Raw genomic sequence first — 27,306 nt, forward strand, 5'->3', positions numbered from 1 at the left:
ACGCGCTGCGGCGGCGGAGCCTCCGCGCTGCCTCAGTCTGCAGCGGGCAGCAGAGGAGTTGCGTCGTGTCCGAGAGCGCTGCTGTGCTCCTGGGCCCCTCGCGCTCCGCCCCCGCGGCCCACGGACCCACTGCCCCTAGGATCCCCTGCCCCAAGCCGCCACCATGAACTACCTGCGGCGCCGCCTGTCGGACAGCAACTTCATGGCCAATCTGCCAAATGGGTACATGACAGACCTGCAGCGCCCACAGCCGCCCCCGCCGCCACCCTCAGCCGCCAGCCCTGGGGCCACGCCCGGCTCCGGGACAGCCACTGCCGAGAGGGCCTCCACTGTAGCGCCAGTGGCCTCTCCGGCAGCCCCTAGTCCCGGGTCCTCGGGGGGCGGTGGTTTCTTCTCATCGCTGTCCAACGCCGTCAAGCAAACCACAGCAGCTGCAGCTGCCACCTTCAGCGAGCAGGTGGGCGGTGGCTCTGGGGGCGCAGGTCGCGGGGGCGCCGCCGCCAGGGTGCTGCTGGTCATCGACGAGCCGCACACCGACTGGTAAGTCGCTGTTGCGCCTCCTCGAGAGTCTGGGTCCCGAGATGTTTCTACAGTGAATGAGCAATTTATTAAGAGCCACTTGTGCGCCTGTACTGGCCCTTCACCCAATTCCTTCCCTTTAGTGATGTATGCTCAGCTCTCCCTTTATGCCCCGCTTTTACTTTCCCCAAACTAAAATGGGTACAAGGAGCAATTATTTGTTGCCTATACCTCCTCCCAATCCTCGTTTCCAAAAAGCCTTTGGCTTTGATATATACAGAAAGCTTTAAAGGGCCAAATGTGCCTGCCCTCCTTTGCCCAACTCTTGCCTGGAATGCCTTGGCCCTAATGAGTCTTTTTAATAAACATTTATTCAGTACCTGCAATATACCTCACTGAAGAGCCCTACTCTCGGAGTGGAAGGGTCTTTGGCTTTATTGACTTCCGTGGGCATGTTTGGAGAGCCTGGTTCATGCCCTGTTAGCCTCACCCCTTGCCCTAAGCCTTCTCTCTAGTGGATCTTGTGAACGTATATCCAGTTGGTGATCCCTCCTGAAAAACCTTTCAAACTTGTCTGTAAACAGTGATTGAGTGCCTGTTGTGTGTTCCACCCCAGTTTCTCATCACAAGCTCTGCCTCTAATGGATCCTATGAACCTTGACTGCCTTCTATGTAGTCCAAGTCCAGGTGCGTGCTCTGAAGGGACCTGTTTTCTCCGAAGGATCGAAGGGTATTAAATGCTTCATGTGTATGGTCCCTAAACCCGACTCAAACGAATCATTTTTCCAAGTGTGAAGACTGTGAGGGTTTTAGAGCCGTCTGTGTGTGACTCATTGCCAGTCTCTCCTCAATGACCTTTTCCTATCATGAATCTAGAAGAGTGCTTCCTGTATCTCCTGTTCTCCAGACACTTTTTCAAAGGCCTTCGGTGGACCCATTCGATATTGACCAGTTCCCTCAAATGTGAGCCTTGTTTAAAGGTTCTTTGCTTTAGTATATTCAGCAAGCATCTGTTGAGTGTCAGCTGTATACCCCAGTCCCAAGCCTTTATCCAATGCCTTTTCCTTCAGGGGCTTCTAACAGCATATATTGAGCGCCTTTTATATGACCCAGCCAAAGACCTTTTCCCAAGGCCTGTGACAAGAGTTAATCTTGTCACAGGAATCATCTGGGTCACTTTTCTTTTCATCCCTCCTTAGAGCATTTGCGGAGCACCTGCTCTATGCCTTCTCCACAAAAAAAAAAAAAAAAAAAAAAAAAAAAAAAAAAAAAAAATCTCCCTTGCATAAAAGGAGAACTGTGCTTGCCTAGGTCAAAGTTTCCATCTGCACCCCTTTCCCCTTTTCCTCCAAGGATCCAGTGGGAATTTAGCAAACAATTCTGCACTCATCCCTAGCCTTTCTCACTAAAGGTCATTTGGGAATAGATTCAGTGGATTTCTTGTCCACTCTGTACTCTAGTCTGATGACCTTCCTCCAAAGACCCTTTCCTCTCGTGGCTCCCATGAGCATTTATGGAGATCTCCTGTGTGTGTGTGCCTGCTCCTCAGATCCCTTTTCCTGCACTGGATGCAGCCAGCACCCATCCAGTACCTGTTGTGTGTAGGAATTACATTTCCCTTCACTACTCCTAGGAAAACCTGCACCAACCATGAAGCCTGCCCTCTAAGCTTTCTTCCAGTTAACCCAGAATCCACTATATAAGAGTTACCCTTTTCCCATTTTCTTTAGTAACCCCCTTAGGAATCCCTCTTCCTAACCTTAAGTCCATACACCAAAATACTGTTAGTCTACTTAAGCCAGTCAACATTTACTGAGCACCAATCATATGAGTCATCCTAAGTCTCCTCTTTCCAGGTCTCTTGAAGCTCTTGCCACGGCCTGAAGAGCTAACAACTCTCCAGAGATCTAGTTAAGTCAAACTGAGTATCATCTGCCTACTAGCTTGATCGCCCCTTCCTCAGAAGCCCTCACCATGCCATCCTTTCGGTTTAAGCCGTTTCATCCATTATACGGATATTTATTACATGCTTTCTATGTGACAGAATGTGGGATGCATTTGCTAAACACTCTGTATGCTAGGAGGAACCCTATCTCAGCTCCCCTTTCTTCTAATCCCAACCACTAGCTGAATTTCCTATAAGTTTCCTAATTATCCCTATAAGCATTTAATGTGCACATATTGTATACTTTGAAGAACATATTTCCCTGTCTTGAAGTCCAGTCCTCCCCCCGCGCCCCTCCCTGTTTTTCTGATGAGATCCTGCCCACACACACATGCCCACACACACACACACACACACACACACACACACTTTGTAGCCACCTCCCAAGCAGTCTTTCACCTCACCCATTAATTCAGAAAGCACTTATTAATCTCTTGCTGTATTCTCTTCAGGTAACCACATTCTCCACTTTCTTCCAGCAACCCTTAAAACATATATTGAGTTCGTAATTCCTTCACTATAAACTGTTCCCCTGAGGCACTGTCATTTGGGCTGCATTTGCCTTATTGAAGTCAGAAAACATGAATGAGGCCTGTGCTACATATTGGTAGACATTCCTTCTTCAGTCCAAACCTACAAACAGGTTGTTTAATTGCATACACACCCTTGTGCCAGTTTCTCCACTTTCTGTAATGGCAATCCAATGCCTTCTATTTTTCTCTAGTCTCTAGAAAACATTTACTGACTACTTACTGAACTCAGCAAAAGATTATCCCCACCTCTCCTTCAGCACCCCAAAAGCCCCACTTATTCCAACAGCTCCTTCGGTCTTTTTCATCTAGGAAATTTGGCCAATATTCATTTAGTGTCTGCTAGGTATGTGGTGATGTGGACAGAAGGAGAGAGCCTGAGTCCACCAGGCTCAGTGTGGGAACAGAGCCCTGCATGAAATTGCAGCCCTTCAGAACCATGCAAGCTTCAAAGATTTCAGGTTGGAATACAGGAGAGGCTTTACACCTTTGTAATATACATATACCTATGAATGCCCTGAAGCCATCTCTCTAGTCTTCACCAGTCTTTTTTCTCCCTGAACCACCATGCTTTGATGTTGCCCCACCCTCTAAGATGATAAAATTTATTTTTTTAATGTTTGAGACAGGGTCTCACTATGTAGCCTAGGCTGGCCTTGAACTTATGATTCTGCTAGGATTCACGGGCATGTGCCACTGTACTCTACTCCATCTCTTCTTTTTAGAGATAAATTGCTCCTCTGTATTTCAATCTGTGGGTCAACTATTGCCCATGACCAGCATGCCACTGTCTTCATGAAGCAGGATAAATGAAAATAGAGAACAGAGTGATTTAGTAAACAGTTATCTAATAAGACTGTTATTCCAATAATATATAATATATGGTGTATATTATATATTATATATGGCATATACTACATATTGCATGTGTTATATAATGGCTTTATACTGTATAATACATCTATAAGTACGGAACAAAGTAAAATAAGAAATACAAAACTGTATTGCCTATAGTAAAGATAATTATTTACCAAAACATTTTTGAGATAGGGCCTTGCTATGTAACCCAGGCTAGCTTCAAAATCATGACCCTCCTGTCTCCATCTCCCAAGTGATGGGTTGCCAATTTATAGGACTATGCCCAGCTGAAACTTTAATTCCAATTATATATGCATACTTAGGCATATTCTACTAACCATCCTAGAGAATGTGTGATATGTATTTTATGTACTATATATTATATAAGGCATATCTGAATCCTGTTTGTCATAAAACATATGGGTCTTACATAATATATATATATATGGCATGAGTCATTATGTAAATATGTATATAGTGGGTTATATAAACTGTGTTTCTTATTGTGGCTTCTTTTCTTAGATAGACTTTCCTGGAAACAGACCCTTCACCTTCAGCTAGCACCTCTGTTGGTCTCAGTGGCTTACTTGATGGGTGATCCATTCCTTCATCTTTGAGGGATCCCTGAGCCTGTATCCCCACACCTGATTCAGACTCTGGCTGCTTCCTTGTCTACTTGCCATGAAAGCGGAACAAGGAGTTCCAACAGATGCCAAAGTGGATGGCCTGGGTGCCAAATGTGCTCCTTTCTACCCTCAGTGTGTACCAACAGTCCTACCTTCTCCTTCCTAGCTATCAATGTTACAGTTCTTCTGCTAGTGACTTCTCTTTACTTATCAAAAGAAGCCTGAAATGCCCAGGTGGCAATCATAGCTTAGAGTTTAATGGGATTCTTGCTGTGTCCCCTGATAGCAGTGCCCCTCCCTCCCTTGGAGAACCAGGACCTCTAACCTTGCAGAACCCTGAGGGAACAGGAAGCACAGATTCTAAAAGTGGATCACTGGGATTGATGGTAAGCTGGGCCATTCCCACTGTGACCTCTGTCTTCCCAGACTCATGTACTCTACCTAGTAGGAAAACAGCATATACAACAACCATGAACTGAGGGTTTCCACTGCTTTTAGGAAGGTAATGCCAACTCTTGCATGGTATCATCTCCCAAATGAGGTCATACCTGTGTCTTCATTCTCTCAGGCCAACACCCTCTGGGTGGTATGGAACCTCATTGGTTGATTCCATAGTCATAGGCCACTTTTGCACCTCTTTACTTTGCCTTACTTAACTTTGTTATGACATGTGTCCTTTGGTTTGATGCAGTGTTATATGGGATCCCATGCTGCCGGAGATCAAGTATTATTTAAACCCTTGGACAGTGATGTTTACTAGTCCTACTGAGAAAATGAAAAAGCAAACCACAGGTGGAAGTTTCTAGTCAAAACAGATTACTATTTTTTCCAACATAGAAGCCAGAAGCAGTCAGTTTGCCCAAGTGGCTGGTTAGTCTTAAGGTATGGTGTCATGTCAAAGATTCGATGTTGATCTCTCTTGCTGGAAGACTGGAAGATTAACTCCACACATAGCTTTTATCTCTGCTGCTATTGCCATTTCATTCCTGTGTCCATCTGCTAGCACTGGGGTGGCTCATCAGAGGCTGGCTGACATCATCTGGCTGACTCATCCTATCTACTTGGTTGCCTAGTACCACTTCCATGGTGGATGAAGCCTGGTGGGTGTTAGCACACAGTACAAAGATCTTCCTTCCTCCCTTTTTGCCCACTTCCATATGTTCACCCACAGTTCTGGGCCCCAGACCTTCTTGTCATGATCTTTCAGTCTTTTTTTTTCCTGGACCCTCAACCAGACAAGCCACTCAACATTGTCCATAAATACATGACTTATCAGTTGGTGTGTCTGGTCTGACTCAGCTCGTAATGAGCTCTTTGGGGTACACAGTCACTTGGTGCCCTGTGGTCAAGCATTTTGTCTCTATCAGAAATACTGCAGTGGAATATGTTTCTCGGGTGGCATATCATTCACCAGGCATGGTGGCACTTGCCTGCAATCCCAGCTCAGGAGGCTGAAGTAAAAGGATTACTAGTTTAATGGCAGCTTGGGCTACATGGCAAGGCCTGAAACAGTCAGGGCTGCATAGTAAGACCCAATCTCAAATATAGCAACCACAACGGTATCTGAGCCTCTACTGAAGATGGCAAGGCCTAGTTGTAGAACCCTGAGAGTCTCATACTTAGGCTTCTCATAGGCTTCACACTGCATCTGTCTCCACTACTGACACCTCTGGTATCAGAAGACTTGACAGGTCAAATAGCCTAAGTGGCAGGTCTGTGTGCACCACATTCTCTATTTGCCACAGAGCTCTCTTATGCTCTGTCCCAACTCAGAACTGACAATTTTACCTGTCACCTAAAACATGGGTCCAGGTGTAGAATATGATGCTTCCAGAACTTGAAAGAAATTTGCCTGCTGTCTCTCTGCAGTAGAAGGCATGAAATGCAAAACTCTGCTCTATTCTTTGGAAATATTGTCCTGGCATGCTTTTGGTCACAGGATCCCTAAAATATTACTAATATGATAGGTTCCATGTCTCTGAATGGTTTCTTCCCTGCCATCTCAAGCTCATGAGTCCTTTGATGTTTGAGAGACATGGTCTTAATATAAAGCCAAGAACAACCTGGAACTCACTAGATTGCCTAGACTAGCCTCAAATTCATCCTCCTCCTGCCCTAGGCCTCTGAGTGCTGTGTTACCATCCCCACCTCAAATCACATGTGTCTTATCAAGGCAATATGCTAACCATTTCTTATTCATCTTGCATAATCAGCATGATGTAACTGATACAATGGTCCAGTGTGATATTCTGTGGGATGTCCAGATTGTCTGAATTCCTCTGGACTATATTATAATGTAGGTTAAAAGAAATAACAGATTCCTATGGAAAAACTATCGACAGATATTGTCAGTGCCATGTGTGCTGTTTTTGATCCTCTTTCCTAATCAGAATTGAAGAAATACATTTGCCAAATTGATGGCTGCCTGTCATATGTGACACCTTATGAATCTCTAATAATAGCAGGTCTAGTATAGTGCCTGCAAGCAGAGGTACTAGTTGGTGACATTTGCAGTAGTCTACAAGAATTCTCTGGATCTGTCCAGTCTTTTCAGGGACACAACTGGTTAATTAAATGGAGATACAATGAGACAAGTGTCCTTGTATCCTCTACAGACCTTTCTGAGTGGACCTATTTTCTACAATCCCCCCCCCCCCAGAATGCATACAGCACTGATTTCAGTTTACTGTTGTTTTTTCTGGTTTTTTTTTTCCAGTGCTGGGATTGAAAGCTAGGACTCCATGCATATTATGGATGCATTCTGCCACTGAGCTAAATACCCAGCCCTGATTTACTGCTTGTTAGGGGCATGGAGGTGCCATCTCAGAGGCTTCTTTTTGGACTTTTCTCCAATACCTTTTATGGCACTGTGGGGTTAGTCATGGAAATGAACATTAGGGTGTCTCTCGGTCCAAGGGACTCACTGTAAGCAGGATCTATTTATTGGTCAGCTTTCCAGGGTCATAATTAGGAGTAGATCCTGATCAGGGCAGGCACTAACTTATAAGGTACCAGCTTCACTTAAGGCATTCTGCATTGTCTCAAACAGAGGCAAGGTTTCTATATAGAAAGGGTGAGTAGACTGCTTCTGCTGGTACGGGTAAATTCAGGATGTTTAACTGCATCTATTTGTGTATCCATGTCCCAAGCCTTAGAGTGCCACTCCTGTCCTCTTAGGGATGAGCATGGTATGAAGTTCCACTATACTTAAAAGTTAAATCCTGACCCTGGTCCTTCCTTCCATCTGCTCCCTGGCTGCAGCTTAAGGTGTCATTTAAAAAAGCCAAAGGCATCCTCTGCCTTTCATATTTTGCCTTGAAGTGGTGGCTATTCACTCTCAGTATATCAGATCTTTCTACAGTTAACAAGTGCCATTTAACAAACAGTTACCCCAATCTGGTTACCATTTCTCTCACATCTGTCAAGTGTCAAGGATATTTCACCAGCTGCTTCACTTTCTTGCACTAGATTCCTGTCGCAGCCCACCACCAGGAAGTCACTGCACCTCCCTAATGCCAGGGGCCCATTCTGTCATTCTTCATCACTCAAGAAAAGAAATTCCATGTTTCATCTTTTGCCACCAAGACCCCTCCGGTGTCATATGGCCTGCCAGATCATATGGCATCCTCTTTGCAGCACAAACTACACCTGACTCAGAGGAATTTGTATCCCTACAGTATGCTATGTGCTGCTCATTTCCAACTGGGTGCTGGATGACCCAGCTACAGAATCATATTAAGAGTCTTTTTCTGAAGGCTACACAGAGAGACCCTGTCTTGAAAAACAAAAAAAAAAGAGTCTTTTTCTGTAGTTCGACCCCTAGGGCCCAGTGTTATCAGTTGACTTCCTGGAACAGACTCAAGAGGCAGATTTTCATGCAGAAGGTCTACTGGGTATGCCTTTGGGGTCAACACTATAAAGAGTATAGGTTTGAGCAGAGGAGAGGCTAGGCCATCATCAGGTCAGAGGCCCCAGCTGTTCCCAGGAGGTGCTCTGGAGCTGATCTGGCCCTCCAGAGTCAGCCCAGAATGAGGGAAAGAGGCTAGTCTTCTGTCTTTTTTTTCCCCCCTTGGTTTTTCAAGACAGGGTTTCCCGGTATAGCTTTTGCTGTCCTGGACTCTCCTTATGGACTAGGCTGGTTTCAAACTCAGCAATCCACCTGCCTCTGCCTCCTGAGTGCTGGGGCCTTCTGTCTTAATTAGGTTAGTCATTGCTGTGTTGAAACAGAGTGACCAAAATCAAGTTAGAAAGGACAGGGTTTGTTTGGATTCCATCCACATTCGTAGTCCATCAGTGAAAGAAGTCATGGCAAGAATCCAAAGAGGGCAAGAGCTGATGCAGAGACCATGTAAAAGTGCTGCTCGCTAGCTTGCTCTCCATTGCTTGCTTAGCCTCGCCTACCTTCCTTCCTTCCTTTCTTTCTTTAACTTTTCAGGGTTTTTAATAGTCAAATGTGGAGGTCTAGTTCATTTCAGAACCTCCACTGCCAAACCAAGGGGCAAGGACTGCTTCAGCTTTTCTGCTTTCTCCTCGTTTTTGTTGTTGTTTGGTTTTTGTTTTTGTTTGTTTTGGTTCTTTGTCTTTTGAAACAGGGTTTCTTTGTGTAGCCTTGGCTGTCCCGGACTCACTTTGTAAACCAGGCTGGCCTCGAACTCACAACGATCCACCTGCCTCTGCCTCCTTAGTACTGGCATTAAAGGTGTGCACCACCACGCCTATCCTCTGCTTTCTCCTTGTTTGCGATGACCAGAGTATAAAGGTATCTGCTGCAGTGAAAGTTGAACTTCACATTATCTCTGTTCTTGATCTTGTTCTTCATGGATGGATTTTGCATACTTCCACTGAGATGTTAGCAAAAATCCTTGATTTTCTCAATTTTCCAAGGCAAGGAGACAGGTGTCCAGCAAGTGCCTAAAATACTCTCAGGATGGCAGAACCAAAGAATATGCAAAAAAGCTTTCCTGCTTTCTCATAGGACACAGGACCACTAGCCCAAGGGTAGCACCATCCACAATGGGCTGGGCCATCCTACACCAATCGCTAATTAAGAAAATGTCCTTCAGGTCTACCTACAGTTCAATGTCATAAAGGCATTTTCTCAGCTGAGGCTCCCTTCCCTCTGATGACTTTAGCCTATGTCAAATTGAACTAAAACTAGCAAGCACACCTTCATACCCCCATCAAGATCAGAAATAGGTCAGGGCTAAGCTCAAAATTTAAGTGCTGCTGGGCATGATGATTCATGCCTTTAATCCAAGCACTTGAAAGGCAAAGACAGGTAGATTTCTGTGAGTTTGAGGCCAGCCTGGTCTACTAAACAAGTTCCAGGCCACTCCTCAGGATTACACAGTGAGACCTTGCCTCAAAAAAGAAAGAAATGGAAGCAAGGAAGGAAAGAAATTAGGTGTCACCTTGGCCAAGGCAGTGGCCTGTCACAGAAGACAGTTCTCAATGGAGACAATGCCATGAGCTGTCAAAAGGACCAAGACTTGCTGGCCCCAAAGAGAATCCTAAGTGGAACACGATAGTAGCCACTACATTTATTGTTAAAAACAAGCAAACAACAACAAAATAAAACAAAACACTTTGAAAAGCAATGATGTATGCATTTTCACAATTGAGGCTTTCTCCTCTCTGAAAGTCTTAGCCTGTGTCAAGATGACATAAAACTAGCCAGCACACCTTCATACCCCTTTGAGAGCAGAAGTAGGTCATGGGGTAGCCTCAAGAAATTAGGGGTCATCCACATTTAACATCACTTTTACTTGGAAACCCAGCAGATCGTAAAGATTCTCTTCTGATATTTGTTGGGGAACAGTGCGTGTGTGTGTGTGTGTGTGTGTGTGTGTGTGTGTGTGTGTGTGTGAGAGAGAGAGAGAGAGAGAGAGAGACAGAGAGAGGCAGAGAGAGGCAGAGACAGAGACAGAGAGAGACAGAAACATAGAGGAGACAGAGGAAGACAGAGACTCAGATGGAGGAAAGCAGAGAGATCAAAAGAGAGACAGTATACAGAGAAAAAAAAAGGAAACAGTGAGGCCAACAGGACCCATTTGTGCAGTATGTATGTATCAGAGTTGCTGAATGTGTACATGCCAGTGACCGGTGTTCCTAGGAGTGTCTCTTTATCTCCCTTCTATGAAAATCCTGACTGGAGAGCCTGTCTGGTAGGAGTTATGAGCCTGGCAGAGGAGGCTGCTGGAAGCTGAGCCTTAGCTGGGTGGGGCTGGAGACAATGACAAAGCAATTTGTGATGTGCCTACTGTTGCTGCTCCTGCTCCTCTTCCTGTGTCTTCCCTTCATCCTCCGCTGCAATCCTCCCTCCCCCATCATTGCTGGCTATAGCTTCTTTACAACCAGCTGTAGCCTGCACGCCTCAATTGGCAGCTCCTGTTCACATTCGACTGTCCCCCCCCCAGAGCTGTTGGGGCCCCCACAACAGATGACACCCATGATCAAGGTGCTGCTTCGTGGTAAAAGCGAGAACAGAGAGTCACTTTGGACCCATGCAGACACAAGTACCAAGACCCACACAGGCACTGAAACATACCACACCATGCAATGTATTTATACTCTCTGAGGTTCTTGGCCATTTAAAAACCTCTGTTATAATTGACACAACACCATTCATTTTCCAAAGCTTTTACTGGAACATTTAGACCACTAATGTGATGAGATACCATATTTTGGGACATGCCTGCTCTCTATGGTCTTTTATAATATCTTTTGTACACTTCCACAGATACGACATTGTTCATTGTTCACAACGCATTGACAATTAAATTTTATAAACTACTACAATTTTAAAGTATTATGTGGTTTCTGTACCAGCACTGAAGAGGAAAAGGGTTCAAGGGACCAGCCTGGAAGTAGTCTTCATGTCTGAGATCTGAGCACTGATGGATTTGCCCTTCTGTATTTCTCTCCAGGGCAAAATACTTCAAAGGGAAGAAAATCCATGGAGAAATTGACATTAAAGTAGAGCAAGTAAGTTGAGGAGGCGGGCTTGGAAAGCCATCGTTTGGGCTGCAGACCAGTTGTTCACACTTAAATGCTGTGGGCATGTAAACATCACTCATTTTTTTTCTGTTTCTTCCAGGCTGAATTCTCTGATCTCAATCTTGTGGCTCATGCCAATGGTGGATTCTCTGTGGACATGGAAGTTCTTCGGAATGGCGTCAAAGTTGTGAGGTGAGCATGAAAAAGGCACACTGGTGATATGGGGGAAAGCATAAGAGACTCCTTTAGAACTGGGAGTCACTAACTCCCTACACATCTTCGGTGAGCAAAATCTTAGGTGCAAAATGTGGCAGGGAGGTGGGGGAGTTCTAAATAGCCAAAGATCCCAGCAGACCACAAGGAAACTTCTCAACAGATCATTCAACAAATATCTGTTAAGCATCTACTTCATTCTAGGTGCTGTCCTCAGCATTTGACAACAACAGATATTTATTTAACATCTATTATATACGAAGAACTCTTCTACATGCTGAGTGACCTAGTGGTAAACAAACCATAACACCCCCAAAATATAAAACCCTTCTGACCAGCCAGCCTGGTGACACACACCTGTAATCCCAGCACCGAGGAGGCAGAAGCAGGCCGATCTCTGTGAGTTCAAGGCCAGCCTGGTCTACAAAATAAGTTCCAGGACAGCCAAGGCTACATAGAGAGACCCTGTTTTGAAAAAGAAGGAAAAAAGGAAAAAAAAAAAAAGCCTTCTGCCTTTAACTTGCTCTACGAATAGATAATAAGAAAATGTAAATATGGGGCAGAAACAGGCAGATCTCTGGGTTTGAGGCCAGCCTGGTCTACAGAGTGAGTTCCAGGACAGCCAGAGCTACACAAAGAAGCCCTGTCTTGGAAAACCAAAACAGAAAAAGAAAAGTGAAATCACAAGGAAAACTCAGAACAGTAAATCAGACGTGGGGCTTGTGGGAAGATGATGGGGTTTGCAGTTGGGCTAGAGAGGCCTGGTAGCATCAGAAACAGTTGAGAATGACCTGGAGAAAGGGAAAGGAGAGATTCCTATAGGTGTGCTAGGGGAAATGTTGCAGGCAGAGGGAATTGCTCACAGATCCCCTGAGGCTGCAGTCTGGGCTGAGCAATACACTTGGAGGACAACTGAGAGTCTGAGGAGACTGTGATCAGGGAGATGCCAGAGCTGAGTGGGTAGAGTTGCAAGCTGACCTTTAGTAGATAGGAAAGACTGAAAAGGAATCAATCACCAGATGGGGAAAGGGCGACAACAATGCTCCAGGCAGAAGGACCAGCTTGCACATATGGGCAGAGGGGGGAAAAGCAACTTTGCAATTTCCAGGAGCTATAAATACTTAGAAATTCAAGAGTGGAAGGGAAATTCCTGATTGGTGGGGGGGGGGGAAGGTTGAGGGTGCTCAACATTCATATCTGTACCCCCAACCCAGGTCTCTGAAGCCAGACTTTGTGCTGATCCGCCAGCATGCCTTCAGCATGGCTCGCAATGGAGACTACCGCAGTTTGGTCATTGGGCTGCAGTATGCTGGAATCCCCAGTGTTAACTCTTTGCATTCTGTCTACAACTTCTGTGACAAACCCTGGGTGGTAAGTTACAGGAAGAATGCTCCTGGGGATGGAATTACTCATATGTGCATGTGGGAATCTGGAGCCACCCTGTCTTTTCAGAAATGAAGATGTTTGAAAATTGAATATGCAAGTTAGCTTTATGTCACTGTACCAAATCCATGAGATAATCAACTCACAAGAAGAAATGGTTTATTTTAGCTCAGTTTTTAAGGTTTCAATCCATGGCATATTGGCCCTGTTGCTTTGGGCTTGTAGCAGGGCAGAGCATCATGGTGGAAATGCACCATGGATCAAAGCTACCTTTCTTTTGGAAGTAAAGAGAGAGAGAAAGAATAAACTAGGAAGTTATAATTCCCTGTGATAGTGTTCCCCCCCCCCAATAACCTAAACATCTTTGTGGGCCACACCTCTTAAAGTTTCTACCACCTCCCAACAGTACCACTCTGGGAAACAAATTTTGAGCACATGGGCCTTGAGGACATTCCAGATCCAAATTTGCACTTGGGGTACCACCTTAGAGCCTCCCCTGAGGTAAGGACCTCACTGATTCATATCTTCCGGTTCTCATAGTTTGCCCAGATGGTTCGACTACACAAGAAGCTTGGAACAGAGGAATTCCCTCTGATTGATCAGACTTTCTACCCTAATCACAAAGAGATGGTAAGCCTGGGAGAGAAGAGTGGGAAAAAATTCAGAACAACTGCTATCTTGTCAATGATTGCATTGGTGGTATGCTATCTGGGGGTTACAGGTGGAAATGCATAGAGCACCAGTTCTATGTGACACGTGGATCACACCCCTTTCACAGAGATGACATACCAGATGGCCTGCATCTCAGCTATTCACATTAGAATTCATAACAATAGCAAAATTACAGTTATGAAGGTAGCAATGAAATAATTTTATGGCTGGGGCTCATCAAAACATGAGGAGCTGTATTAAAGGGTTTTGTTTTTGTTTTTTGCTTTATGATTGAGTCTATCATACAGGTTGAGGAGCCTTTGTCCAAAAGGCTTGAAAATCATAAATGCTTCAGATATCAGATTTTTCCTTTTGTATTTCGAATTATTTGTGTGTGTGTGTGTGTGTGTGTGTGTGTGTGTGTGTGTGTGTACATTTGTACATTACTTTGCACATGGGACTCAAGTCTAAAGATTTATTTAGTTTTCTTTTCTGCGTGTGGGTGCTTTGCCTGGATGTGTGTCTGTGCATCACACTCATGCAGTACCCACGGAGGCCAGAAAAAGGTATTAAATCCCCTGAAACTGGAGTTACAGACAGTTGTAAGCTACCATGTGGGTGCTGGACACTGAACTTCAGTCCTCTGTAAAGGCTCTTAATCCTTCAGCCATCTCTCTAGCCTGAGATCCAAGTCTAGACATGAAATTAATATGGTTCACATATGCACATAACTCCAGGTTACTCTTATACAGTATTTTTAGTAAGCTTGTGTCTTGACTGCTACCTGTCACATGAGGTTACATGTAGAACATGACACTTGTGGAGCACAGGGTGGTGCTCAGAAGGTTTCAAAATTGGCAACATTTCAGATTTTTGATTTTTGATTAGGGATGCTCAACTAGGAACACAAATTTCTTAATAGTTACCAGTATGGTTAAGTTATTGATGCCAATATTTATCAAATCTTAATTTTATATTATTCACCCTTACCAGTATGAAAAATGTATTTCTAGTGTGAATTAATAGAATTAATAATAATCAGAATAGAATAATAATAAATCAGATTGTATTCCATGTTGAAACCAAATAGGTGATACTAACGTTATGATATAGTCCTTCTAATAGAAATTTTACCCATATTTCAAACTAGGATTGCCAATAAAGATGTTCAATAGCAGTGTTATAAACTCTTTACAAATGGAAATTTAACTATGGTTTATTATCATAAAATATAATCATTATTACTACAAATGATCATGAACAGTACAAATTATTGTAATTGATATATATTGTTGGTATCAATATTATAAATTAAATTAAAATTTTTACTACAAATCAAATAATCAGCCAGATGTCATGTCATTGGCCTATAATCTTAGCACTTAGAAGGCAGAAGCAGGTGGATTATGAGTTTGAGGGCATCCTTGCCACATAGAAATCAAATAATTGTCATCAAAGGTTATAGATAACTTTATCACAAATCATGCTTGCATACAAATTAGAAGTGTCTTTCTGAAGCATATTCAAATAGAAATACTGTAATATATTGCAATTGTAACAAATTAATATTACCAATATACATGATTAAGTATTTATATTGAGAAGAAATCAAATTGCTAATATTTCAATGGCTATTATGGTTATTGATGTTTACATTATGGTTACTATCTACTATAAGTACTATGCTTATAAGTCAAATTTTAGTTACAAATAGAAGTTGAATCATTCTTAGTAATTCCATCAAAGTTTACAACTAACTGCTAATTTTTCCAATGCTACCAAGTTATATTTACTTACACAAATAAACATTATCAATTTTATGGCTTAAATTATAATTAAAATTCAGTGATAATCTGGCATTATTGACTTTACTACTAACAGTGCAAGTATTATGATTGCATCATTTTCCCCTAACTGGGCTGCCTTGTCTGTCCTCAGTAGAAGAGAGTGTACTTAGTCCTGATGTGGCTTGAGGTGGCACAGTAGGTTTGTACTGAGAGGAGGGACTCCCCTATTCTTAGGGGAAGAGGGGGTGAAGAGTGGGAGGTAGGACCTGGAGGAGAGAAGGCTGTGATCCATATGTGAAATGAATAAATAAATTTTAAAATTAAAAATAAAGAAAGAAAGAAATATGTATGGATTAGGTTTATTTACAGATCAACCCATTAGTTTGGTTTGGTTTGGTGTTTTGAGATCAATAAAAGTTGTCTCTTGTAGACAGCACATAGTTAGGTCATGTTTTATATCCATTATGCTGTTCTAGAATGATTTTATTTTTTTAAATTTTATGCATATGAGTGTTTCCTTGCATATATGATAGCTGCCATGTGGGAACTAGAAATTGAACCTGCGTGCTCTGTAATAGCAGCAAGTGCTCTTATCTGCTGAGCCATCTCTCCATCCTCATTCTGCCTTTGAAATGGAGTGTTTGACTTATTTTCACTTAATGTAATTACTAGTAAGTCATACTTATGTTTGTAACTTTTTCCTTTTTTGTTTTGGTTTTGGTTTCCCAAGACAGGGTTTCTCTGTGTAGGCCTGGCTGTCCTGGAACTCACTTTGTAGACCAGGCTGGCCTCAAACTCACAGAGATCCACCTGCCTCTGCCTGAAGTGGTTAGATTAAAGACATGTGCCACCACCTGGTGTCACTACCACCTGGCCAACTTTTTTCTTCTTTTATTTATTTTTTCTTTAAGACAGAGTCTCACTTTAAAGTCCAGGTTCGCCTTGGACTCACAATGTAGCCCAGAAGGTCTTAAATATAATCCTTCTGCCTTGACCCCCTAGGACAAAAGACATGTTCTAGCACACCAAGTTAAATATGGATGCTTTTTGGTTGTACTAGGATTTGAACCCATGGCCTTATGCATGCTTTATCAGTGTTTATCACTGAAATAATCTCCTACCCATTTTTTATTGGTTTGCGTTGCTTTGCTTTGTTCTGTTTTATTTGAGACAGGGTCTCACTGTGTAGTCCTGGCTATCCTGGAACTCACTATACAGACCAGGCTGGCCTTGAACTCACAGAGATCAACCTCTGCCTCCTAAGTGCTGGGATTAAAGGTATGCACCACCACACCTAGCAATTCTTTTATTTTATGTTTGCAATTTTGAGGTTTTCTTCAATATTTGCTTTCTCAAACAGACACCATCCATTAATAATTTTTATGTTCAATATTGTCTTGAAAACCACTTTAATTATCCTTTTTCTTTCCTGAATATAATGTTTTTATGTGTAACATGCACAAGGCTCTGACTGCAATCCTTAGCTAGATAATAAATTTTTAGTGTTTTCCCTAGGGAAAACATATACAAGCTTATCTCTTAACCTTAAACAACTCTAATTGGAATTAATTTCAGTAGCAAAATTTCTTTCCTCCACATAATTTTATAGCTTTATTCTCATATCCCTTTGTTCTATTATTGGTATACAAATAAATAACATCTTTACCAATTGTATGCCAAAGACTATAAATGTAATTATAGCCTTTTAAGTCAGGAGACAAAAATGTATATCAAACCAAACAAAGCATTCATACCAAAGATATATAAAACAGTATATTTAAAATCACTGATCTATAGACTTTTTCTATTAAGTCCAACATCTCGGCTTGAGTACAAATTTTAAGTGACTATTAATGTTCCTGTTAGGATTTAGTGGCAGAGTACCTTGATGAATCAGAGAATAAAGCCAAGGAATGCCTCAGCAGAGATCACACCACACAACAGATCTCATGCAAGAGGCTTATTGGAGGGAGGGGAAACAAAAAGCCATCTCAGAGTAGAGATATCAGAGAGACAGAGGCTGGAAGACAGAGAGAATGACAGAGGGCAATCTGTGGTGATAAGGATCTTTTAAAGAATTGGCTGCTGGTGATGGCACTGAGTTATTGAAGGCAGGATGGGGAAATGCCCGATTTCTAAAATCCCTCCCTTTTGTTTATTTTAAACGGTAAGGAAACAGGAAGGGGAGACTGGGGGGCACTATGTTCTTTAGACTACTTCCTGCTACCTGGGGGCATTGAAATGTTGGGGACTCAAGAAAGCCAGGATGCTGGCCAAGTCCTGGAAGAGCAGGCTGTTTCGCTCACTGGCTAGGCTGTGTCGGAGCATCTGGAGCTAGGAAAAATGCCATCCTACTCAAAGCAATCTGTGAAGCTGGACCAATTAGGAGTAGGCACTTTGAAGATGTCTGGGATGTAGATTCTAGGGGGGACACTGGACCTGTCAGGATGATGGAACACCAGATGTCATGTTCATATGTGATGAACGGAAGATGAAGTTAGAGTTTAGTTGGGAATCCCAAGACCAGGGAGAGCAGGGGAGATCCCACCCTCAGGAATAGGCAGAATAGACAGGCAAGGAAACGCACTCTTGATTGACAGGGGTGCTTATCTGGAGTCCATCTGATCCATGAGAGATGCATTCAACTCGAGTCCCTGAGGCTTTCAAAAAAAAATTTTAAGTTTACAAAAAAAGTTAAGTTTTAGAAATGTTAGCATTACCACTGTTTCTATTCTGTACTGAAACCCACATTGTAGAAAAGGCAGTAGACTCATGCCTTTGTGTCACAGTAGAAGCTTTGGAAATGATTTTCCGTTAAAAGCATGACCACTCTTTAAGGCAAGCTCAAAGAGGATGAAAACCTCCCATGGAGCAGAAGGGCAAAAGCTAGCTTGTTCTTGACTTTAACTATGAATAGGATACAGATCATGAAAGCAGGGCCTCTTTCTTCTGTCCAGAAGACTGGTTGAATATAGATTAGACAGATATTTTTAGGACAGTGAAAGCACTTTTAAGTCTATACTTAGAAGACAACCAAAGGAAATTTAAAATCTTGAGCTTGTGACTATGATAATAGTAGTCCGTGTTTACCAGAGCTAGATTAATAGTTTATCAGAACTCCACTGACTAATGTTAAAAGTCTGAACTTTTTTTCCCCCCGAGACAAGGTTTCTCTGTGTTATCTTGGCTGTCCTAGACTCGCTTTGTAGACCAGGGTGGCCTGGAACTCACAGCGATCCGCCTGCCTCTGCCTCCCGAGTGCTGGGATTAAAGATGTGCGCCACCAGGCCTGGCAAAAGTCTGAACTTGTGAAGTTTTTTTATATTAGCAACATATCAAGGAAAAGAAATCTGAAACTTTTTTTAAGACCTAAAGTCACTTTTTTTTTGGCTTTTCCAGACAGGGTTCCTCTGTAGACCAGGCTGGCCTCAAACCAAAGAGATCTGCCTGTCTCTGCCTCCTGAGTGCTGAGATTAAAGGGTGGGCCATTACACGCAGCTAATTTTCTTAGCACAATTTAAACTTTCACCTCCTCAGACCTTTATAACTTGTATTTACACACCCTAAAAAGCCTTCTTAGATCCTAAAGCATTTTCTTAGATCCTCACAACTTAAGCTTTCATATATTCATACCTTGCATAAAGTTTATACCTTTTTCATAGCCAATGATTCACCATGAGACATAGGTGGTTGATTCCTGGGAGCAGTCACTGTAAAGTGAGTTCCTTCAAATAGAGGAATAGATAAACTTACTTTGAAACCTGTTTTGTCAGTCTATCTCTTTTCTGAATCTGCTAACAAGATAAACAGTCTAGACAGACATAGTAGTGGCTCTAGGGGAGTGAGGCCTGTGGCCTGATTGTTACATTTGAAGAGAAATTAGAAGGCATCTGAAGTCTTGGTTGCTGCTGTTAAGTTGACAAATCTATCACTAGTCTAGTTGCCAACCCTATGAGAGACAGGAAGAGAAGGATTAATTTCTCCAGAGTAAGCAGAAAGTACAGACCAAGCAACTCTTGAATCTATTAAAAATGGCAGAGACTTACTGGATACCTTGAGATTCACCCTAAATTCCTCTGTGGACAGAGGCACAAGGGCAGTATCAATCTTCAGCTGCCAGTCCCAGAAGATCCAACAGACTTTCCTGTGGAGTAGGAACTTGGGGGGCCAGCCTACCTTGTCTAGACAAAATGGGGCAATCAACTCACCAGTGCCCTGCTTGTCCACAGTTTGGACAAGGTCCTGGTGGCAGACAAGGTAAAGGGCAGTTTTTCACCCACTGTCCAGCTTTGCCACATTTAAAGCAAGCTCCAGGTGGAGGTTCTTCTGTGCCCATCGTCTTTGGAGGAGATTAGGGATGCTGCCAGGAGCTGATATCTCTCTGTTACAAAAGCTTTCTTATTAAATATTTTAAAGGTCATATTCAGCAGATCTCTAAAAAGTTTGAGAACCCTCTATATATTAAGTATACCTGATTTAATTACTTGCTTTATGCTTAACTTTGAAACATATATAGGAGACTAAATAAAACTTATCCTTGTAATTAATTACATTAGTACTTAGTATGACTACAAGTATAGTTCTAAACACATTAGAGAATTTTATCATTTATAAGGTGACTATGAACTTATCCTTAACAGTTTATAATAGGTTAGTAGTATGCGAGGTGGTGGTGGCACACGCCTTTAATCCCAGCACTCAGGAGGCAGAGGCAGGTGGACCACTGTGAGTTTTAGGCCAGCCTGGTCTACAAAGTGAGTCCACAACAGCCAATGCTACACAGAGAAACCCTGTCTCAAAAAAACCAATAAATAAATAAGCTAGTAGCTTTTATAAGACTAGGACTTTACATTGCATGCCTGTTAAGTTGAGCCTTTAAAAGATAATTTTTAAATTTAAGCTCTTCTAGTATGAAAATAAAACTTTTTGTTTGTTTGTTTTTTGAGACAGGGTTTCTCTGTGTAGCTTTAGCTGTCCTGGACTTGCTTTGTAGACCAGGCTGGCCTCAAACTCACAGAAATCCACCTGCCTCTGCCTCCCCAAGTAAAATAAAACACTTTAATTATAGATAGACTTCAAAGGGAGATTGGCAGCTTTACTGATCCTTTTATAGTGCACCATTATGGAATACTACAGGTTTTTTGTATGATTAGTTTATCCAAATAGCTAAATCTTAAAAGACAAATAAGCTAGATAAATAAGACTGTGAAGCCTAGGAATTGATAAATATTGATTATCCTATATACCTTATTTATCAAATATATGTTGTTACTTATCTGAATTTTCTAGCAGTTTGGTGTTGAACAGTTAGCAAAGATATAAGTAGTTAGATATACATCTTAAGCCAGCTTTTGTTAATCTGAACAGATCTTTATAACCTTAAAATTTATCATCATATACAGTATATTCTAAACCAGAGTTAAGTTATGTATATATAGTATGTTGTAGTGAATATAACCTTAAATTTTTATCATAATACAAATCCATACGAATCCAAAATATTTGAGAATTGTTGCTTCTTTAGTCTAAAAGGAGATATGATGATACACAGAGAGCTCATTAGGACTAAAAAGTTTTACAAATGATGCTTTATGCCGTGTGGTCATCTTAAGATGGTAGAGCATGTGCTCTTTAACTTTAGTAAAGATGGTTACCAGTCACATAGCTGCTTACATCCTAATGAGGTCACCAGACTAGATGGAGGAGAGCCATGTGGTTGCTACTTTAAAAATATAAGTTTTCCTACTATATATGGGTATATATATAATGTATGTACATATCTATACATATATTTTAATGGGAGTTGAGTTCAAGTTACATACACATGCATAAAGAGTTGAATCCAAGCTACACATATATGTATATATACATTTATATGTATATACACATCTTAAGTCATATATATGCATATATAGAGAAAGATTTAAATCCAAGTTACACACACACACACACACATATATATCTTAAACAAGAGTTGAATTACATACATATTGATTATAAGCCTTTTGTTACAAGTTTAAAGCCAATTTTTGTTATGGATTTTATAGATTTAAAACCATACCCAATGAATTTGCAAATCCTGAGATAAGAGATTACAGTATAATCTTAAAAGGGGTTTTTGAGAAAAAAAAAGTGCCAAGAAATCATAGAGATAAAAGATTGTTAAGAATGGGAAGTAGAGAAAATGTAGAGTGAAGCAAATTTAGATATAAGATATTTGGGGATCATTTTCTATGCAGTAGCTCTTGTTGAACAACTTGTGAAAAACTGGAAATTGAATTTGCAAAAAAAATTTTTTTCTTGGCTATTGATCTGTACTGAGGGCAAGCTGCTGTAATAAAATCTGCATCCACGGAGAAAGAGAAAGTGAAAAAAGACTGAACACCGTGTGGAGGTGTTAACTATAAGCTCCAAGAGGGGCCTGAGAGCTGAAGCCATCGGTAGTCAGGAGAGAGGAGGAGAGAAGGGAGGTGTGTACACTGTTGCAGCAGGCTACAGAAGCCGGAGAAGCACACAGGTGCCCACATGGCGGGCACGGAAGGCTGGAGGGAAGCAACCGCTGAAGAATCGGACTCTAGAATTTGGAGGCAAACTTACACACAACTGATCCATACATACTTAGGAGAGTTAGATTAGCAGCTTCTTTCGGAGCAGGTGCTGCAGAGGAGAACAGGTGTGTGCATCTGCAGCTGGCCTGTGCCTTTGTTTTTCTCTGCTCCTATTGGTCTGCCCTGGCTTCCCCCTTTGTAGCACACTTACAAATCCATCAACCCTGACTTAAAGACAGGACATTTACAAAGGGGGTGGGGTGGCAGGGGCCCAGGAGACCAGACCGAATAAAACAGAGCTTGGAATGAAAAAAAAAAAGAAAGAAAGAAAGAGGGAATGGTAGTTTGGTTGTTTTGTTTTTCTGTTTACATTGCTTGCAATATTTGAAAAGGTCTCAGATAATATTGCGACCTAGGATACCATTAGTTGGCCACATTTGGATTGATTATCTAAGGGGTATTGAGAGATTCAACTGGAAAGCTAGATAAGTTTAGAGGCCTTTAAGTCAGGCACTAGGTGGAGGGGGAGGTCCAAGGCCTGAAGTCCAAGGCATCCCAAAGCCTTAGGGAGACTGAATGAAGAAGGCACAAGCCGATTGGTGGGTCATCACCTCACAGTTGTGGGGGGTGGGGAGGGCGTGGCTTTGCCTGGCTAAGCCCAAGAAAAGATTCAGTACCTGGTACTAGGACTTTCGAATGAAACTGAAAGGCAAAAACTGAACTCAAAAATGAAGCCTCACCCAGGGGAAAGGGTCATCGATAGGTACTTCAGCCTCCAAGAGTACCAGAGACTCAAGGAAACATTTAAGCCAATTGCTGGTAATGGATGGAAGGCCAATCAATTGGTGGACCAGAAGGTATATTTGTTGCAGGTGGATTGAGCTGGTTTGGCTTAGATCTCTGGGGGGTATGGGGGAGATGGGTTCACAGGCATCGGGAGAACGTACCTACTCATCAGCATCAATGTGTAAGGATTCAGAGGCAGACTACCTTGGTGTATGGGAGCCAAGAAATGCTGCAACAGAGATCACACCACACAATAGATCTCAGGCAAGAGATTTACCAGTGTTGGGGAGCGGGCTGAAAGGCCATTGGAGTGAGGACATGAGAGAGACAGAGAGAAAGAGAGAGACAGATAGAGAGACCCAAAGACAGAGTGAGAGAGTAATCTGTGATAAAGGAAACCTTTTAAAGCAGTGGCAACTGGTGGCAACATAGCTTACTTAACTATTGACACTGAGTTGCTAAAGGCAGGCTGGAGGAACACTTGATTCCTTCCTTCCTTCCTTCCTTCCTTCCTTCCTTCTTTCGTTTTTGTTTTTGTTTTTCGAGACAGGGTCTCTTTCTGTAGACTTGGCTGACCTGGACTCACTTTGTAGACCAGGCTAGCCTCGAACTCACAGAGATCCACCTGCTTCCGCCTCCCGAGTGCTGGGATTAAAGATGTGCACCAACCCCCTCCCCCAATGCAATGCCTGATTTCTAACACTCCCTGTGTTTATACCATTTTATTTCTTTGCATAGCTCATAAATTTTTTGTTGAAACTGCCCATCTTGATCATATGTGGCAACTGAGGAATCCTATTTTATTCTTCACCCACCCCAAGTTCAATTGAGCAGATTTTCATTTCTTTCTTTTTCTTTTCTTTTTCTTTTTTTTTTTTTTTTGAGACAGAGTCTCACTGTGTAACCCCAAGTTGACCTAGAAGTCATACAAAATACAATTCTCCTGCCTGCCTTAACCTCCCAAGTTCTGGGATTACAGGTACAGGGCACCACATGTGGCTAGATCTTGTTTAAACATCAACACATTGTTGATGAGCTTGATGCGCATGTTTGGGCATGCCTTTAATGCTCTGGCAGGCTGTTTACATCTTCGCTTCTGCTTGTGTAGAGCTTCAAGGTCAGCCAGTTCTTCTGGAATGGGGCCTTGGAGGAATTCCCGCTCTGTTCCGTCTCATCCAGTGGTTGCTGTAATGTCAAACGGCAAAATTACAACAATCTAATGATTCTTTTTTATATTCTTCTCTCATACAATACATAGCAACTGCAGTGCCCCTCTCTCTACTCCCCCCAGTTCCTCCCCGCACCTCTCCTCTCCCTTAGATCCCCCTCTATTTCCCTTCAGAAAAAGGCAGGCCTCCCAATTTAATGATTCTAATTAGCTTTATTTTCAACTCTAAAATCAAAGCAACACCTTATTCCATGTAATATAATGAATGTTCTAATAAGCTGAGCAAAGGAGATTAATTTTTATAGATATTAAAAACCAAAGAAAGCAAAAACAAAAGACAAAAATCATATTAGACATTTCAATCTTACTCTCTTTACAAGCTGGGAGTGGAGAGATAGAACCATAAAAAAAATAACTGGTTAAGATAAGGTTACTTCATGTTAAGTATTTTTTTTGAAATAGGGTCATGCTATGTAGCACAGCCTGGCCTAAAGCTTGCAAAGGATGGCTGAACCTCTCATCTTTTTGTTCCCCACCTTCTGAGGGATAGGATTACAGGCATCTGTGTTATCACACCCAATTTTCTATACTGCTAGAGATTAGATCCAAGGCAAGCATTGTACCACCAGAGCTACATCTCCAACTCCATGTTAACTTTTTTGTAAAGGTAAAAACATGCCTGTCGTCCTAACATGCTGACTGAAACTGGCCTGCATGGAAATTTTGGTTGTCATTTCTCCTGACATCTTCATTTTGGTTTAGTCATGAGAAAGTTTAGGATGAATGATTCCATTTTGATTTTTTCCCCTATTATCTGTTGGACCCTAGTGCAGGATCTCAGTCCATGACAATTACCTCTTTGAGTTTTCATTTAATTTACTATACTTAATGAAATGGCAGCTTTCCTGGAGTATTATACATTTTTGGTCATTTTATAGAGTGCAGAAAAAGGTCATTTTAATCAGTTGTGATGGTAAATACCTGCAATCCTAGCACTTGTGAAGTGGAGGCAGGAGTATCAGGAATTCAAATTCATCTTGGCTTATATAACAAGTTCGTGGCCAACCTGGGCTGCGTGAAAGCTGCTCTCAAAAACCTTACTAAAATTCTTAGGTTTTTTTCCTATTCATACTGATTTTATTTTATCTTTTTCACTCATAGGTCACAAATTTTTCCAAATAATAAAAACTAAAACTAAACTTGCACATTATATTTTCTAAAGCATTTATAACATTGACAGCACAAAAATTAAAATATATACATTTTTACCCATGAATATTAATGTCAAAATCTTGAACTGCTAACTAATAAATATAAAACCACATTAAGAAAATACTAACTTCTAGGTTTTTCAGAACCCTCACCCATGTGACCTGCCATCAGTCTCTACAGGATATTTGGTCCTGTTTTTGTCTCTTTGTTTTATTGTTTCTTTGCCGTTTTGCAATAATAATAATAATAATAATAATAATAATAATAATAATAATAAGAAGAAGAAGAAGAAGAAGAAGAAGAAGAAGAAGAAGAAGAAAAGCAGTTGTGGGATGGAGAGATGGCTCAGAGGTTAAGAGCACTGGCTGCTCTTCCAGAGGTCCTGAGTTCAATTCCCAGCAACCACATGGTGGTTCACAACCATCTATAATGAGATCTGGTGCCTTTTTCTGGCATGAAGGCACACAAGCAGGCAGAACACTGTACATGATAAATAATTTTTTAAAAAAAGAGCAGTCATGGTGGTTCAAGAGGCGTGTCTCAAGTCTAGGCTAGCCTAGACTATATAGTAAATTTCAGGACAACATGGGCTACAAAGTGAGACTGTCTCTACAAACAAAACAACCACTCCACCAAAAAAAAAAAAAGGAAGGAATATCAAGAGAGTTTCCTTCTTATAAGAGCACAAGAATATTTCATTTAAGTAATGTATTACAATAATGCAATATACTGATAGATCTAAAGAGAAAATTATAGTTTTCCATAGATATTTAGGAAACTTTTGAGAGCATATTTTAATAAAAGCATTCAAAAATACATCAATTGCTAGTACTTTAACATGGTAACATGGTAAATTGTATATCTCAATTCTAAAATTATCACCATAATGGACAATATTGAAGGCATTTCCAGTAAGAACAGGAGCAAGGCAAAGGTGCTCACTGCCTCTACTTCTTTTTGACAATTTTCTAAAAATGTTGAATCAACGCAATTAGTTGTATTAAAAACAATTCCAGCCACTCAGGTTGCAGAAGCAGACGGATCGCTGTGAGTTCAAGGCCAGCCTAGTCTACAAAGGAGTCTAGGACAGCCAAGGGTAACACAGAGAGAATCTGTCTCAAAAAAACAAGAAAAAAAAAAAAACAATTGCAGCCATAAGAAGAGAATATTTGACAATCTTTATTTGGGCCAAGAATGTATCATAGTGGCAGAGTACTTACCTAGCTTGTACAAACGCCTGGGTTTGATCCCCAAAATAATAAAATATCTTTGTAGATAATATGATGGCATACCTAGAAAACACACACACACACAAACACACACACACATAAACCAATAATAATGCTAGCCTAGGCAATAAGATAATGTAATAGTAACATAGCAGAGTGTATGATGAATATATGAAAATCAGTAGTTTTCGGATACATCAAAAACAATAATAGAAGATATACTAGAAAACAATATTCACAATAACAACAAAATATTTTAAAATACTTTAATAACTGGATTTAGTGGGTTATAAAAGCAAACAAGATATTGGGAGTGGGATGTGCTAAGGGATGTATTAGGGAAGTTGAAGGAAGAAATAGGAGCTAGATCTGACCATATTTCATTATGTACCTGTGTGAAATTGTCAAGCATAACGGGGAAAGATCACATGCTTCAGCATGACGTTTACAAGGGACACGCAGACTTATGAGGAAAAGTTTAAAACACTCTTAAAGGATGTAAAAACATAATTAATCAAGCTTTGTTTTGCTCCTTATGGTTGGCTGGAATGAACCGGTGTCATTAAAAAGTTCGTTTCTATGCTCAGATCTTTAATTTGCTAACAGTATGACTATCAAAAATAAACCTATAAAGTTTTATCTAGAACTAAATGAGTTGATAGGAAGTGCCCACAGGAGAGTAAAACACAAAAGAATGACCAAGAGAATCCTGACAAAGACAAGCTCAGAGGAGATGCAGATGCTACCAGGCTACAGGGAACCTAATGCCTCCGCCACCAAACACATCATGACAGTTTTATTACTTAAAAAAATTGTTTTTTTTTATTTTTTTGAGACAGGATTTCTCTGTGTAGC

At 41.4% G+C, this 27,306-nt stretch overlaps 1 protein-coding gene across 2 annotated transcripts in view; it reads left to right on the plus strand.

Moving 5' to 3' along the window:
* The window catches only part of Syn1 (synapsin I), a 51,337-nt gene continuing 24,031 nt past the window's right edge, over positions 1–27,306 (plus strand). For both annotated transcript variants that reach the window (XM_051142497.1, XM_051142498.1), the window contains exons 1-5: positions 1–540; positions 11,405–11,462; positions 11,575–11,666; positions 12,902–13,058; positions 13,611–13,700. In XM_051142497.1, coding sequence (XP_050998454.1) covers positions 164–540; positions 11,405–11,462; positions 11,575–11,666; positions 12,902–13,058; positions 13,611–13,700 — 774 coding nt within the window. In that variant the 5' untranslated portion in view covers positions 1–163. The remainder of the gene's footprint in view (positions 541–11,404; positions 11,463–11,574; positions 11,667–12,901; positions 13,059–13,610; positions 13,701–27,306) is intronic.

Source organism: Acomys russatus, chromosome X (assembly GCF_903995435.1).
Source record: "Acomys russatus chromosome X, mAcoRus1.1, whole genome shotgun sequence".
Taxonomy (NCBI): domain Eukaryota; kingdom Metazoa; phylum Chordata; class Mammalia; order Rodentia; family Muridae; genus Acomys; species Acomys russatus.